This window comes from Lathamus discolor, chromosome W (assembly GCF_037157495.1).
Source record: "Lathamus discolor isolate bLatDis1 chromosome W, bLatDis1.hap1, whole genome shotgun sequence".
Lineage (NCBI taxonomy): Eukaryota > Metazoa > Chordata > Aves > Psittaciformes > Psittacidae > Lathamus > Lathamus discolor.
In genome coordinates this window covers 1,178,233-1,195,376 of record NC_088908.1, presented here as the reverse complement: position 1 = coordinate 1,195,376, position 17,144 = coordinate 1,178,233, and the positions used below count along the sequence as shown (strand labels likewise).

Below are 17,144 nucleotides of genomic sequence, written 5' to 3'. Positions count from 1 at the left end.
GAGCTGTATCGGACACGGATGCAGGGTTTAAGTGAGCCGTGGCATCACCTAATGGTGGGATCTGGACAGAGCTGTGGTGTCAGGGCCCTGCTGCTGAGCACCTAGGGCAGCTCCTGCTCTGCTGCATGGGTGCAAATCACAACTAGTGGTTGATGTCCAGCCCAGCAGCAGCCCTAACAGAGAGAAGAGAGGAGAACAGGACATCCTCCCAGCCCCACCGACCCTCCTGCTCCCTTTCCCTCCCCTCCTGAAGTGGCAGGGGGCTGGAACTGGATGAGCTTTGAAACAAGTGGGACAGAAAATCACAAAATGGAATATATAAACCTTTAGAATCAGTTTTAAGTAATGTTAAGTTTGATGGCTTTGTAACAGTAGCAATGGAAAATTACTAAAGTGCATGATATATAGAAAAAAAAATAGAGTGCAGCTAGAGAACACACTGAGCATTCTTGTACAAGATAAACTGTTATAGTTGACAGAGTTTTAAGAAAAACAGTCTAGAGGAACAGGACACAGGGATAAGGAGTATCTATCTGGGAACGGCAGGTGTCCAGGATGGGCTACAGTTAAACTAACTGATAAGTAGGAGGATAGGAGGATTATTATGTCTCCTGTGCTACCGAACCAATTAAATTGGTATGAGCATCTACTGCACGTGCTCCAAAGGCTGCCAGAAGTGATGAAGATTGTTGGAAGAAGTAAACGACCCTCAGAGACCACCACCACAATTCCGTACGCATGCGGGGAGCTTTCTGGAAAATGACGTAATGTATGTATGCCCAGGGACTATATAAGGACAGCTTGTGGAGCAACAGAGAGACACACGTTAGGAGGAGCTCTCCCCCGTGTCTCCCGGCGCCACAATAAAGAATACCTGCTTGTCAGCTTGAAAACTTTGTTGGCAAGTTTGTTCCTGGAGTTTTCTCCGAATCAGCTTTAAGGTCCCTTCCAACCCAAACCATTCTATGATTGAAATGTAGTGTGTCTTGAACTAAAATACATTTCTAAATCGGTGTCTTGCCTCCTCTTGAGGGATCTGTTGGAGGGGTCATTGCAGGAATTGCTTCTTGCTGCTCTGATTGGTGTTTGTGGGCTGGTACGTCCTCAGTCCCACTGTCCACCCCTAGCCCATTACCCTGGTAAAGACAAAGCATTGTGGTGGCCTGGAGAGAGCACAGGGTGCTCCATAAATGTGACAGTCCTCACAAAGCTGTTCTGTCTTCTTGCCTTTAGAAGATGGAGTGTCTGGAAAGGAAAGCAACAGAGGGAAGAAAACCCACTTCAGTGTTTCAGATTTTGAGGACTCCCAGATCTTAATGGTCTTTTCCAACCTAGTTGATTCTATGATTCTATGTTAGCAGGCAGGGCTACTAGAAGGAAAACACAGAGCAGTTCTGATGCATGTTTTTTTATTGTTTGGGTTTTTTTAAGTTGTTTTAAGACAGTTGTGTGCAGAAATCTCCATGTACACAGAAGCTACAGGTGAAGGCAACTGCCTGCTCCCAGCCCTAGCTCAGAGCACTGGTGTCTCTCACGCTCCCGGTGGGGTGGGAGGTGATGGGTGCTCCATCAGGCACCATGTGATGAAGACAAAGCCTTGGCCCTTCTTCCCTGCCTGTAGCCTCTGCCTGACATCTCCTCTATATATAGTATAGTGGTGTTCATCACAACAGCTCCCTTCTGGCTGTGCAGCATCCTCTTCCTGCACCTGGCCAGTGGCTGCTCTGCCAGAAAACCAGAAGGCTCAAGTCCTAGTGGGACAGCTTAAATAACAATAACTGTTTAAAGAGGGGGAAGGGGAAGGAAATCAGCCCCCCAAAATACTGTCAGGGTAGCAAGGAGCCACAAGCACACCAGACACCGGCACTGTGCTGCCAGTGGGTTTGGTACCCAGCGCCTCTGCTCACCCTGTGATTGTCCTGCCTGGCCCTGGGCATGGTCAGACTCATCAAGCTGGATTTGGCCTCTCCAGCCAAATGGTGACCTGGATGTGTCCGTGTCCGTGTCCCCCTGCAGCACTTCCCAGCTGAGAGCCAGCCCTGCGTGAGGAGGGAAGTGGATCTGACTGCTAGATAAATCAGCCAAGTCCCTGCTGCTGGTACAGGAGCAGGCACAGCCTGATGCAGCCGACAGAAGATGGTCAAGGCACTCGTTGCTTGTGGTTTTGTGGGTTTTAGTTTTTTTCCACTAAAAAAAAGGGGGAAACCAACCCAGGAAGGTGGAGACCTGGGCTCGCTGCAATCTGCCTCTGTGTCCCAGGGTTCAGAGTGGGGTTGGGGGCTGGCCGCAGCAGTTGCAAGTCATGCAGCTCATGCTGGGGCGGCACTGCTTCCACCAAAACCCACCATAAAACTCAGGGGTTTAAAACCCTGTGCACAGAAAAGATGAATTTCCCCAGCCCAGGGGACGCTCAGTGCCTGCTTCAGGTGACCCAAACCTCAGGAAAAAAAAAAGAAAACCCTGAAAAATGACCAAACCAAAGCAGAGAAACAGGTAAGAGGCTGCTGCAGGAAAGCCCAATACAAAAGGGTAAAAAAATATCTCCAAGCCCAATAAAACCTCCATGGTGATTGTTCCTCAAATTATTGCAACTAGGGCTTCTGGCCCTGCAGCCCCTGCCCCAGTCCTGGCACCCTGGTGCTTGTGCCACCACCGTGCCAAAGCACCCAGCACTGTCACTGACCATGTAAGCCGAGGGTCCCTCTCTGGGGGACTTTTTCCATGGTTGCCTTTTTCTTGAGCTTTCCAGCATCTCCTAATAAAAACCAACAAAAACCAGCCTATCTGCCTCTTTGACCCAAATAATGTGGTTTTGATTCCATTTCTGGGGAGGCACTTCCTTTCTCCATCTCCCTGGGTAGAGGAGTAGGGATGCCCAGCCCGAAAGCCGGGATTCCTCTCCATCTCTCAGCCTGGCCATGCCAGCAGCCACCAGCCCACAGCAGAGCACCAGTGATGGTCAGCTTCCCACGGCCACCAGCTCCCCATGATGGGTCTATGCGATGCAGCTACACCAGGATGTACTTGTGTGTGTTGGGAGGGAGCCTTCCCCAGGGAAGCGATGGCAGCAGCTGCCCCAGGTGGGTAAAAAATCCCATATCAAAATGAAGGAAGAAAGAAGCAGCTGGTTCCACTGGTGAAGTTGCTTGGCCACCAGGTCTCCCTCAGCCCAGATGTGATGCTCGAGTGCTCCCTAAAGTCACCCAGCTTTAGTGGTTGGGGTAGGGGGTTCTTGTTTTAAAAAGAGCAGCATTTGGTTTGACTGTAAAGAGATGCGAGGTGGCCACTGCTGCCATCAGTCACTGATTGTGTTTACAAATCCTTTTTTATCCGGGTTTCTTAATAATAATAATAAAAACAAAAAGTCTCCTTTAGCTCTGAACCTGACTGGCTGCTGGAGGCACTGAGCATGGCTGGGCTGGCTCCGTTGGTGGCACAGGGCTGTGCTGCCCAGCTGGTGCCCTGGGGAGAACCAAGAGCTGGGGCAGGCTCAGTTTCCCCGGTACACCTCAATCTTGCTGGTTTTGGCCAGCATGTCGATGATGTGTGCCTCGAAGTCGGCGTCATGCACTCCTGTCTTCCTGAACTCCCCGGCGTAGCGGTTGTTTTCCCAGTAGTGGTGCCAGTTGCCCTGGCTGTCAGCGCCAAACCCGAAGACGTTCACCTGCATCAGTGAGGAGGGGGGTAAGCCAGCCCTGACCCCCACAACAGGCTGGGGACCCCCCTTGGTTGAGCATCCACTGTGCTGCTGGGATTTCACACTATACATTCCTCTGGCCTTTGCACTGCTCAAGGGTGCTCATCAGCACAAGGGTGCCCATCACCATTGTCAGGCAGGTTGCCCATCCAGTTGTCAGGCAACTGGAGCAAGTGAAACTGCTGTGGTTGGTCCCAAAGAAGCCACCTTGCTCCTTAACCCTGCAAGGTTCAGGGTCCAGGCAACTACAGCCTGTGCCAGACAGGACCCAGCAGCTCAGAGGAGGACCCCAAGGAGCTATCACCTACCTCGTCACAGATGTGGAGGGCAAAGAAGAGCACCAGCATGCCAGTAGAGGGGTAGCGCCCATGGTGTTCTGTCCAGCGATCGTGGATGTACTTGAAGAAGGCAGGGTTGTAGATCTGCACCTGGGAGAACACACTGGGGTTAGTGCTAGAGCCGTCCACACTCCCTTCAGCATCAACACCCCAGGAAGTAGCACCAAGGCTCCAGGAGGCAATGGGGTGACAGGGGCCGTGGCCAAACAGGTGCTCATCGCAGCAGTAGGGGTGAGCCTTCCTTACCTTTTCTTTGTCCACCCCCAGAAAAGGCTTCACAGGTGCATATGTGCTGGGAAGAAAGCGGAGAGGCAGGTGAGCAACTGGGGGTCCCGTGTTGTCCAATCCCAGGCTCAGCTGCCAGCCGTTGGGATGCTCTGGGAGGAAGGAACTGAGGGAGTAATCCAGGGGATATGCCCCGGTGGTAGGTGAGTGACCAGTCCGGTGCTGCTGGTGCCAGCTGGGTACTTACAACCTGATCTGGCCAGTGGAGAGGGCACTGGCAATCCAGAGTAGGTCCAGGGTTTTGAAGGGCACCAGCACAAAGCTGACGTTGGCGGGCAGGTTCTTGGCACTCTCGGGGTACATGAAGTGGTGTGTGGTCCGACCACCCACATCACCCTCAAAACCCACTGTGGGGGCCTGGTTCATCCTGGAGAGAGAGCGGGGAAGGTGACACCCCCCTCCCAGCCACCCTGTCCCTTGCAGATGACACAGGTGTCCCCTGTGACCTGCTGAATGCTGCCAAGGGGCAGTTTCCCAGCCTGCTGATGCTCAGGGTGCTGGGATGAGCTGGTGGTCCCCCCATTCAGCCCAGGGGAGGTGGCAGGGCTAGACCCATTCCAGCACCCAGCAGAACCCATGATGGGCTTCTTGACTGAGCAGCTGGAGCAGGGACAACCCCCTGGCACCTCCAGACTTGGAGATGCTTCTGCAGTGACCAATGGGAGCTCAACACCCACCGGTGCTGCCAGCATCACCCTGTGCCTCTGTGCTGGCTGTTGAGCTGAGTGGGTCCCCTGTCCTCACCGCATGATGAAGTCGTGCCTGTCAATCTCTGGCCCATAACCAGAGCCTCGCAGGTTGCCTGAGTTGCCAACCACAGCGCAGCGGAGGCAGCGGTGCGGGTCACGGGAGCGGTAGGGATCGTCTCCTGGCACAATCTGGAAGAGCTTGCTCAGGACCTTGTGTGTGTTGTGGGACTTGAACTGGGGCTGCAGCATCTGCAAGGGGTGGAGGAGGGTGGGGTGTCATCAGCTAGTGGAGCACAAAGCTGTGCCCCCTGTGCCCGAGGTGTGGAAGACCCATGAGGGGGCCCATCCCCTTGCTCACCATCCACCACCTCTGGACGTCGGGTGGCAGGTCCATGTTGTCCTTGGTCCACACTGGGGACACGGTGCCATCATAACGCCCGTCAAACCAGTCAGCAGCCCCAACCTTGTCGGCTGGGCAGCGGTGGCAGGCGCAGCCCCGGGAATATGGGCTCTCCTTGCTGAGCTGCTGCATGCCAGTGTAGCCAGGCACCAGTTTCACCTGGTGGATGCCACCCAGCCCGCCAGGGTCCAGGTAGGCAGTGCTGTGGTGGGAGTAGGTGAAAAGGAGGGACATGATGAAGATGAGCAGGAAGGTGATCGAGAGGAAGCAGAAGCGCAATGAGTACTTCATGGCTGACAGATGGCTGAGCCAGGGAGGGCACCCGCTCTGGCACAGGACTGGGGCATAGGGTGCAGGATGGTGTCAGCTGGCCAGTGAGGCTCCCTGTGGGACACAGAGCTTCAGCTCACTGTGGTGGTGACATGGGGGGGAGATGTGGACCCCCTAACAGCCACCATGCTGGGCTCCTACTTGTTAGGCTGCAGCTTTCCATCCACGTGGTCTGGCCGCAGTGAGAGCATGTGATGCTGGGCACGGAGTCTGGTACACTTGGCACACCAGCCTCAGCAGCGGCACCATGCTTCGGCGGTGACTCCTGGTCCTGGTCCTGGCTGGCTTTCAGCTGTGACACTGCTCATTGTCCCCGGGGTTTAGCTGATCTGCTGGCATGCTGCCCTCCACCACTGGCTTGGGAACATGGCCACTGCAAGACCAGCCTGGAGTGGGAAGGAAGGAATGGTGACGCACATGGCAGAGCTGGGGGATGCACCAAGCAGGAAGGCACTGAGGGGCCGAAGAGTTTGTTAATTCCCTGTTGAGCTTTGCAAAATGCCACCCAACCCATCCCCGAAGGGGACAAACTGGTGCAAAGCAAGCCGAGATGCTCCACACTGGCAGCACTGGGGGAGCTCCCAGGCTGTGCCCTCTCTGCCAGATAAAGGCTGAGCCATGAACTTGCCTCTGGAGCCGAACAAGTGGCTCCTTTCTCAGGCTCAATCCTCCTCCTCTACCAAGCCACAAGCAGCCCCTCCAAAACCATCTTCACTGGCTGCTGCCACCAACAGGAAACAGCCATGTCACAACCCCACAGGTGCCCCACTGGATACCGATGCTGGTGGCTGTTGTCCCTCCTCCATGTGGCATAATCCCTCAGGGAAGGTCACTGTTGAAGGCTCGTGAGACCAATGGATAAAAATAGCTGGGGTAGAGTTGCTGGCATCTGCGCCTGGGGAGGGATGGGAGGAGCTGGGGGGAGCAAAGCCAAACCCTCATCCCCAGCCAAAAAAAACCCGCAAGTAGCTGAAAATCCCCTTTTAACACAGCTGCTGAGATGGGGTAGGGTTCATCATCCCAAAAAGGGGAGGAAGATGCCAGGGCAGGACCCTCCCATGGCAGCATCATCTCCATAGCTCAGCCCTGGCCCAAATTAAGCCAGTGCAGAAGCCAGCAGCACTAATTATGACTTATCAGGCACCAGGATGACTCTTTCCTATTAAAAACTATCCTATAGAAGATCATAGACTCATAGAACAGTTAGGGTTGGAAAGGACCTTAAGATAGAATCATAGAATAGTTAGGGATGGAAAGGACCTTAAGATCATCTACTCCCAATCCCCCTGCTAAGGGCAGGGACACCTAACCCATCTCACCCAAGGATCTGACCTTGAACACCGCCAGGGATGGAGCATTCACAACTTCCTTGGGCAACCCATTCCAGTGCTGCCCCAACCTCACAATAAAGAACTTCCTCCTTAGATCCAATCTAAACTTCCCCTGTTTAAGTTTGAACCTGTTACCCCTTGTCCTGTCACTACAGTCCCTAATGAAGAGTCCCTCCCCAGCATCCCTATAGGCCCCCTTCAGGTACTGGAAGGCTGCTATGAAGTCTCCACTCAGCCTTCTCTTCTCCAGGCTGAACAGCCCCAACTTCCTCAGCCTGTCTTCATACAGGAGGTGCTCCAGTCCCCTGATCATCCTCGTGGCCTCCTCTGGACTTGTTCCAGCAGTTCCATGTCCTTTTTATGTTGAGGACACCAGAATTGCACACAGTGCTCCAGGTAAGGTCTCACAAGAGCAGAGTAGAGGGGCAGGATCACCTCCTTCGACCTGTTGGTCACACTCCTTTTGATGCAGCCCAGGATACGATTGGATTTCTAGTCTGCGAGTGCACGCTGAAGCTGGCTCATGTTCATTTTCTCATCGACCAGCACCCCCAAGTCCTTCTCTGCAGGGCCGCTCTGAATCTCTTCTCTGCCCAGTCTGTAGCTGTGCCTGGGATTGCTCCGACCCAGGTGTAGGACCTTGCACTTGTCATGGTTGAACTCCATGAGGTTGGCATCAGCCCACCTCACAAGCGTGTCAAGATCCCTCTGGATGGCATCCCTTCCCTCCAGCATATCAGCTGAAGCACACAGCTTGGTGTCATCGGCAAACTTGCTGAGGGCGCACTCAATCCCACTGTCCATGTCACCAACAAAGATGTTGAACAAGACTGGTCCCAACACCGACCCCTGAGGGACACTACTCATTACTGGTCTCCAGCTGGACGTTGAGCCACTGACTACATCTCTTTGTGTGCGGCCATCCAGCCAGTTCTTTATCCACCGAGTGGTCCATCCATCAAATTGATGTCTCTCCGATTTAGAGACATGGATGTCATGCAGGACAGTGTCAAACACTTTGCATAAGTCCAGGTAGATGACGTCAAGTGCTCTGCCCCTGTCCATAAGTTCCATAGCCCCCTCATAGCAGGCCACAAATGGGTCAGGCAGGATTTCCCCTTAGTGAAGCCATGCTGGCTGTCACCAAGCACCTTGTTGTTTTTCATGTGCCTTAGCATGCCGTCCAGGAGAATGTGCTCCAAATTTTGCCAGGCGCAGAGGTGAGACTGACTGGTCTGTAATTCCCTGGGTCTTCCATTTTCCCCTTCTTGAAAATGGGGGTTATATTTCCCTTTTTCCAGTTGTTGGGAACTTTACCTGACTGCCATGATTTTTCAAATATGATGGCCAGTGGCTTAGCAACTTCATTCACCAGCTCCTTCAGGACCCACAGATGGATTTCATCAGGTCCCATGGACTTGTGCATGTTCAGGTTCTTAAGATGGTCTTGCACCAGATCCTCCCCTACAGTGGGCCCAAGGTCTTCATTCTCACAGTCCCTGCTTCTGTCTTCCAAGTCTTGGGTGGCGTGGTCAGAGCATTTGCCAGTGAAGACCGAGGCAAAGAAGTCATTAAGAACCTCAGCCTTTTCCAAATCCAGGGTAGCCAGTTCTCCCAATAGCTTCTGGAGAGGGCCCACATTGTCCCTAGTCTGTCTTTTATTTGCAGTGTACCTGTAGAATCCCTTCCTGTCATCTTTCACATCCCTAGCCAAGTTTAATTCTAACTGGGCCTTAGCTTTCCTAACCTGGTCCCTAGCTTCCCGGACAACATCCCTGTATTCTTCCCAGGCCGCCTGTCCTTGCTTCCACCTTTTATAAGCCTCTTTTTTCCCTCTAAGTTTCCTCAGCAGCTCCTTATCCATCCAGGGAGGTCTCCTGCCCCTCCTGCTGCACTTCCTTTTTGTCAGGATGCAACACTCCTGATCCTGTAGCAGGTGATCCTTGAATATCAACCAAGAGTCTTGGGCCCCCCTGCCCTCCAGGGCTATATCCCACGGAACCTTACTAAGCAGGCTCCTGAAGAGGCCAAAGTCTGCTCTCTTGAAGTCCAGGGCAGTGAGCTTGCTGCATGCTCTTCTCACTGACCTGAGGGTAAAGATTCCATCTTTCTTCATGTGGATTGAAGCTGCTGAGCCCCTCCCCCAGAAAAAGGTCTTTGCTGGGATGGAGGAGACCTAAGCATGGCCCAAAAAATCCCCCCCCCCCCCAGCCCATCGCACAGACAGCTCCTGCCGAAATCGTCATTAACCCACTGTCAAGTGTTTGTCCAAGGGGTGATAGTCTTTAAAGAGCCAGAAAATGGGTGCACATCCCTGGCATGATTGTTGCCCAAGTCTATTCCCTGTTTCCAGGGGGTTTAATATGCCTCACATGGCCAGTGAGAAATGAGTTTTTGGGTTGCTGCCAGTGGAAAACGCAGAGGTGGTTGTTAACAGAGGGGTTGCATCAATGGGAGTTTGGGACAAACCAAGTAAAAAGCTCTATATCCCCACAGGATGCACTATGCTGGAAGGTTTCAGAGGTAAAACACAATTTTGGGCTCTTTTTAGCTGTGCCATGTTGGGGACACCAAGCAGGATTGGCTGATCACCCTTCCCCTGCTCCCACCACTCTCCGTCCTACAGGGCTTTTTAAAGACTAAAGGAAATCAGCTGTCATGGGCTCATGGTATTTTTGTTCATGGTGAAAGGGGGGAAAAATCTCTTTCCAGCTCCCCAGCCCAGCCATGTCCTGCCTGCCACATCCTGGCATCTGAAGCACATTTTTTTTTGGGACTTCCCAGAGCTGCCCCCAATGGAAAACCATCCTCCAGTCCAGCATCCTTAAAACTCAGCGGCTTAAGTCATCCCTTTCCTAACAGAGGATGGCAGCTGTTGCCATCTGCACTGGTCCTTATAGACCCTGGCAGGGACACAGCACCTACACATCCATCCACACCCCAGGATTAACCATACCCTCCCTGCCAGCTCTCAAAGTCCAACCCAACCTGCCACCGCCAAATTAAACCCTGCCAGACAGGGGCATTGCAGAGGCTCTTTGCACCAGGATTTGATGTTTTCTTCTTAAAATAAAAGGGGATTTGGGGATTTCTTCCATCGTGAGTAAGCCCAGCAACTCAGCAATACCACTAAATGTCCTCCCACTTCCAAATTCATCCCCAGGTCTCCTTAATTGCCTCCTAAAGACCATGGGCTCATCAAACAGGAGTTTCTCTTTGATTGCAAGAGATAATGAAGCAAGGCTGTTAAAAGGGCCTGGCAAATTTCTTCACTGCTTTTACATTTGGATGATTTCTTCCAATCATATCATCTTTCCTTTTGGGATGTATAATGTTTAATTTCAGGATGAATGCTGGAGTGATGTGACCAACAGCCCTGTGGCCTGGAGGATGTCTTCCACTTCCCCATTGGCTCTAACACCATCAAGTCCATCCCCAACATGGCTTTTTTTTTTTAGGTCTTTTCAGCTTTGATTGATCATTTCTAAGATATCCTGAGGTTGTTGGCACTGATTTCCTTGCTGGTAAATGCTAGGGTGGGCATAGGAAGGACCTGTCACCAGGAGATGGGGGTCATCCTGCTTGGGGCCAGGAGAGAAGGGGCACAGAGGAGCAGAGGCAGTGCTGCCCACACCAGCTGCTGCTCCTCACAGGAATGCTGGGGCTGGGAATTCCCCCAGGAGTCATCAGGAAATGCACTCCTGGGTGTCCAGGTGCCACCTATCCCATGGCCCCTGTGCAGGGATGAAATCTCTGCCAACACCAAACCAGTGACCAGATGCAGAAGCTGTGCCTGGCTTCTGTAGGTGGAAGAGGGGGCAGCATGCAGGGATGGCTCCATCCTGGACCAGCATCTCTCTTGCTATCATGGGTGGGAAAAATGAGATTTAGGGTTTTTTTTCTTTAACAGGGAAGAGAGTTGAGTCTTCTCCCACTCCTTCAGCCCCAGGCAGAAAGAAACACTGAGTGGTGATCTGTTCTTGTTTCAGGCCTGGCTTCAGTGAGCGGAATTACTGCAAAAACTCATAAAACACCTCAAATTTGCTTTTTTCCATGGCCCAAGTGGTTTTCCGAGGTCACAGCATGCACACACACACACCCCCAGGCACTGCTTTAGCCAGGGCTGTCAGCTTCCGTCAGCTTGGAATGGCAAGCAGCAATCTGCCAGGGGCAGCACAGTAAGGGGCGATGCTCCCATCCTTCTGCATCACTTGGCTTCCAAAGTCAAATTGAGACCCAGCAAGAAAAGCGTGATCAACTAAAAAGGTCCTTTCCTGCATCGGCCATCCAGAGGGATCATATTTTTCCCCTTTATTGTTTTTTCCTCTCTGAAAGGTGTATGGGAGAGGGAGTAAACTCATTGGTGGAAGGATGTTTCTCTCAGCTATTAAGTGATGCTATGAAGACTGACGGCACCAGGGATTAACAGGAGAAGCCAATTTCATGGGTTAAGCCATCGCCACCACCTGACAGCAGCAAGGACCCAGTAACTTATTCTTCATACTTTTAATTAATCATACTCTTATCAGCCAGCTCAATCAGCTAATGGAGCCCAGTTAATTGGTTGCTGGCCATGGCAGCAATTCCAGGGTTTCCTCATTCCCAGCTCTGGAGGGGTTATTTCAGGCTCATCCCTCAGCACTGGGATGGGGCCAGGAAAGAGCATGGGAGGCCAAATCCCCAGCATGGAGCTGTGATGGAGCTAATCATCACTGAGGCCATTTCCTGTGAGATTTGGGGGCACAGGGGAGGTGCCAGCAAATGGGTAAGCTCAGAAAGGGATGCTCCCACCCTTGTGGTTGGATGGGGATCACAGGGACCAGTCCAGCAACATCCCAAGCCCCTGCACTCCAGGGGGGTTGATAAGCCCAAGTCCACACTCACTGTGTGGCCTCATTACACCCAGGTTCCTGCATTGGGAGCAGCAGCCTTCTCTCTGAGGTAGGACAGGCAGGGAGAGGAGAGGAACTTGCTGCTCAGTCTGATGCAGCGGAGAAACTCTGCCCCCTGGCCCTGAATGCCTGCAAAGACGTCCAGAGCCAAGGAGCAGACCCAGCCCTGATGCCCTGCACCCCCAGGCACCCATCCTAGAGCCCCCAGTTTGCACCAACTGCCTCACTGCTGGATACCACTGAGCTGGGTACCATCACGCCACCAGATTGGGTACCAATAGGTTGGATGCCACCAGGTCACGTACCACTCGGGTACCACTTGGGTTGCGTACCACTGAGCCATCAGGTTGGGTACCACCAAACCACTGGGTCACAGACCACCAGGTTGTGTACCACCAGGTTTAGGTACCACCAAACCACCAGGTCAAGTACCACCAAGCCACTGGGACACATACCACCAGATTAAATACCACCAAGCCACCAGGTCATGTACCACCACATCAGATACCACTGGTCTGGACACCACTGAGCAGCCAGGCTCAAGGCTGGCTAGTAGATAGGGTTGCCAGCCAGCCCTGGCAGAGCAGAGGAGGCAGAGCCCAGGGCTCACCACCACCTGCTGCCTCCTCTCCCCTGTCCTCCCTCCAGCTCCTCATGCAAAGCCACCAGGCCCTGCAGGAAGCTCGCATTTCCATCTCCTCCTCCCATTGCCACAGGCTGAGGTCAGCAGGGTCTGCCTGGCCTGTGCCCCACTTCCTGACTGCCACAACAGGGCTGCACGCCATGAACACCACAAAACTGGTGCCCCCATCCTCAGCCACATGCAGGGATGTGGCCACACTGCAGGAAGGTATAGTTTCCAGCAAGGGCAGGGATCCTGCTCCTCTCCAGCACCCAGCAGGAAGGGAACTGCTTCCCCTCTGCCACCACAGCTCGTTTTCCCAGCCATTAGGTTCATGATCCATACTTCACCAGGAAAATATGTGCAAGAGTGCAGGATGGGCCAATGCCAGGCTGGGGATCTGACTCCAACCACAGCCTTTTGCCCAGGTGTCCTGGGTTCAGCAGTAGCAGTTATTTTTCTCCTTCTCAGTAGCCAGTGCAGTGCTGTGTTTTGATTTTTTGGCCTGGGAACAGTGCTGATAACACCGATGTTTTCAGTTGCTGCTCGAATGTTTGGTCTGGCCAAGGACTTTCTGAGCCTCATGCTCTGCCAGGGAGGAGGGGAGGCCGGGAGGAAGCAGAGACAGGACACCTGACCCAAGCTAGCCAAAGAGGTATTCCATACCACAGCACGTCATGCCTGGAGAGGTAACTGGGAGTTGCCCGGAAGGGCACACTCTCTCTGCGGGGGGGTCAAACTCGTTCAGCGGTGGTATCGTATTCTCCTCTCTTGTTATTTTCTCTTATCAATATTATCATTGGTGGTAGCAGCAGTGATTTGTGTTATACCTTAGTTACTGGGCTGTTCTTATCTCAACCCGTGGGAGTTACATTCTCTTGATTCTCCTCCCCATCCCTCCGGGAGCAGGGAGGGTCGGGGGTGGGTGGGGGGGGGGGTGAGTGAAGGAGCTTTGTGGTTTGGGTTTAAACCACGACACCAGGGCAGGCGAGCAGTGATGCAGGCCTCCCTCCCCCTCCCCTGCATCCCTCTCCCTGGGGCTCAGCTGCTCCAAGGATAGGAGGTGGTGGAAACCTAAATGCTTTGAGGACTGGTTGATGGGTGCTGTGACCCAAAGCTCCCCTCTCTCCCTGTGGACACAACCTGAGCAGAGAACTGCAAACTACTTTACTTGTGTGTGGCACTGAGAGGGCCTTGAACTTGTTAGGAAAATCGTACCTAGGAGATTTCATCTCAAGGATGTTAGGAAAGGCTCCACCACTGATCCCAGTACAGCACAGCAACTGTGTGGGACTCCCATCAGATGTAAAATTAGAGCAGCACCCAGTGAGGAAACCCAACTTCTCCTTTCTGTTAGCCAGGGCTCTGCTCAGACACTTAGAGCATTTGCATGCTCCTAATTAACCCAATTATAGCTGCAGATCAAAGGTCCCTTGCTGGGGACATGGTGGCATCCGAGGCAAAGTGACTGCACCTTGCTCTGGTTTCCCAAGAGTGATTGTTGTTGGGCTTATTTTAGAGCCCCATCACTGTAAGGAAAAAATACAGATCCATATATCACACATGCACATATATATACATATAAATTGGTTTTATATGTTCACCATTCATCCATGTGTGATTTTGTGAACACCTTTGGAAACTGCCACAGAGCTGAGGCCCACATTTCTTGCAGTCTCCAAAAAAGCTTTCAGGAGATGCCGACAGCAAAGAGCAATATGGAGCTGAGAAATTCCCCAGAGCCTGACATGGAGGTTCCTGGCCTCTCCTACCACATCCCAAGCCCCCAGGGACTGGCAGGCTCCCATAAATCACAGCTCACTGGGAAGCACCAAAGCCAGCCAAGCCCCTGGAGAGCAATTAGCAGTTTGTACTCTTGCAAGAATTAAATGCAGTAGGAGGAGATGAGAGCCATTAAGCTGCTGGGACCTCAGCATGGGCCAAGCTGGAGCAGCATCTGGAGTGCCAAAAGCTGGTGGGAAAACCATTTCACCCTTGGAACCTTTCTCAAAAAGCACCAGTTTGGAGTTATTTGGCCATGAAATTTCAAGCCCAAGTCAGTTCCCCCAGTGTGTGGCTGCTGGGGCTCTCCTCTCCCTCTTCCTCTCCTCCTCTCACTTGCTGCCAAATGGGGACAAGCAGACAGATGGACAGGCACATGAATGGCAGGTTGCAGGGGGTGGCAGCTTCCTCTTACCACCCCAAGCATCACTGCTGCAGACGCAACATCTGGCTATAATAAAAGGGGAAGCAAAAGGCAAACCAAGCCCAAAGCACTGAGCAACTTCCCATCAGAGCTCACCGCCCCAGGATGGCTGAGATGTGGCTAGTGCTACTGTACTGGAAACAGGGGATCCCCAGACAACAGGGGGCAAAACTACCTCTGCCAGCAAGCATGGAACCTATGTGTCTTCCCAGAGGGAAGCTCAGCAAGTTTTAGAGGTCTAGAGTTATTTGGTTTCACCCAGTCATGTTTTTATCTTGTTTGCAGGAGGTAACATGACCCTTTATCCCTTCCAAGTTTCCCCACCGCCCAAGCACTATCCTCAGACCCCAAAATCCTCCTGCTGGGATGGGGAAGCCTCACTCTGGGGAAATATTTGTGAGCTTTGCAATAAGCCTTGCAACTGGAGCCCCAGCAGAACCTCACCTTCGCAGCAGCACCCTAGTCTCCAGCATGCATGGGGACCCCTTGCATCACCAGGCCCTGAAAGCTGGGCTCCAGCACCCCGATAACCATGCCTTGGCCAGGAAGACACCCCATAACCCCGGCGGGTTGAAGGCTGATCAGACATGTCCCTGCTCAATGACTTTCCTAGCCTGTCCCCAGAGCCCCTCGTGCTTTGTTTGTGAAATCCTGGCTGCCACTACCCACGCGAGGTGTGTCACGCAGCCATGTGTCACTCTACTTCTGAGGGACCTCGCATGCACATTGGCACTGCTGGGGACTGGGGGCACCCCCAGCCAGCTCTCTCCTACCCCTCCGGTCCCCTCTGTGGACACCCTAGCTCTGCCCCCGGCACCCCTCCGGCGTCCGGGCCCCTCGCAGCACCCCGGCTGGAGAGGGCAGCTCCCCGGGGAGCACCCCTAGTCCCGAAACCCTCTTCCAGGGCCGAGCATCCTCCAGGGGCAGCAACCGGGGGCTGTGGACAGCGCATCCTGCCCGGAGCCAGCACGGCAGGGCCCGGGCCAGCATCCGGGGTCAGCGCATCCTCCCCGGCCTGATCCCAGTGCACCCCAGTACTGGGGCAGCTCCCGGTAACCTTTCCCGGGGCGTACTCCGCGATCCCCCCGCCCCAGGCCCGCTTTCCGCTGCAGTACCTGGCTCGGCTCCGGCACGGCCCCGCCGCCGGGCGCACCCGGGCCCTTCCGCTGCTGCTGCTGCTGCTGCTGCCGCCCGCCCGCCCGCGCCGATCCCTCCGCGTCGTGCGGGACCGGCCAGGGCCGGGCTGTGCCGCGCCGCGTCGCGCCGTGCGGGGGGCAGGGCACGGCAAGCCTGGGAGATGTAGTCCCCGGCTGCCCGGCGGGGCTTGTGGGACTTCTAGGAGGAGAGCCCACCCAGCCCACAAGCATCTCAGGTGTCTGTCCCGGTGTACAGCCCGGCGCATCACAACCCCCCGGTATCCCCCCTGCAGAGAAGGACTTGGGGGTGCTGGTCCATGAGAAAATGAACATGAGCCGGCTGCGGTGTGCGCTCGCAGCCCAGAAAGCCAACCGTATCCTGGGCTGCATCAAAAGGAGCGTGACCAGCAGGGCGAAGGAGGTGATCCTGCCCCTGATGCAGAGGGTTAACCAATATACAAGGGGGTTAGAGGAATTCGCTTGCTTAAACAAAAGTATTGTCCGTTGTAAACACCTATCATGCTTACTAAGCAGAACAAAGGCACAAACTACTGATAAGGGGAGGAGACAGAGATCTGGTTCTACTGATAAGCAACTATTGACAAAGAAACGCGAATGCCTGAGTCTATTGATAAGGGGGAAAAGCAGATGGTTTATGGCTGAGATACCAACCAAACCCTAAAGCCATGCGCTAAGATTAAAAGGTGAAAAGTTTAAGAAGAGGAAGACTCATTTACTTCATCTTGAGGACCCCTGCCCACAGGAGGAAGACTCATTTACTTCATCTTGAGACCCCTGCCCATGACCAGAGGGGGCACTGCGCAGGCGCAAAGGACCTTCTAGCTCATTATAATAGGAAGCGGGGACAGATACTAAATATGCATAGGCGTATCAGTAATCTAATGCATATGTATGCCTTAAGGGAATAAATGTAAAGGAAAAACGACCCTGGGGATGCATACTTCGGAGGAACGATCCCCATGCACCTCAGCGCTGAATAAAGCATACCTACTTTACAACTTTAACGAGTTGTGGAGTCAATCCGTGTATCACCCCTCTACTCTGCTCTTGTGAGACCTCACCTGGAGCATTGTGTGCAGTTCTGGTGTCTTCAACATAAAAAGGACATGGAACTGCTGGAACAAGTCCAGAGGAGGCCACGAGGTTGATCAGGGGACTGGAGCACCTCCCGTATGAAGACAGGCTGAGGAAGTTGGG

The 17,144-nt window shown here is 53.5% G+C and overlaps 1 protein-coding gene across 4 annotated transcripts; it reads right to left on the bottom strand.

Moving 5' to 3' along the window:
• Window positions 1–319: 319 nt before the first annotated feature.
• On the bottom strand, window positions 320–16,085 carry LOC136004245 (CMP-N-acetylneuraminate-beta-galactosamide-alpha-2,3-sialyltransferase 2-like). Of its 4 annotated transcripts, none has more exons than XM_065660572.1 (8): window positions 15,906–16,079; window positions 6,516–6,634; window positions 5,368–6,125; window positions 5,065–5,258; window positions 4,508–4,687; window positions 4,282–4,327; window positions 4,006–4,125; window positions 1,393–3,664 (listed from the first exon to the last, which is right to left on the bottom strand). In XM_065660572.1, exons 3-8 carry the CDS (start codon window positions 5,698–5,700, stop codon window positions 3,491–3,493), a joined length of 1,047 nt encoding a protein of 348 aa, XP_065516644.1. In that variant the 5' UTR covers window positions 5,701–6,125; window positions 6,516–6,634; window positions 15,906–16,079; the 3' UTR covers window positions 1,393–3,490. The 4 variants fall into 4 exon arrangements, with proteins under 4 accessions (XP_065516645.1, XP_065516644.1, XP_065516643.1 ...); XM_065660571.1 differs by lacking the exon at window positions 6,516–6,634 and having other exon boundaries at window positions 5,368–5,793; window positions 5,881–6,125; XM_065660573.1 differs by lacking the exons at window positions 1,393–3,664; window positions 6,516–6,634 and adding an exon at window positions 320–1,245 and having other exon boundaries at window positions 15,906–16,085.
• Window positions 16,086–17,144: the final 1,059 nt, after the last annotated feature.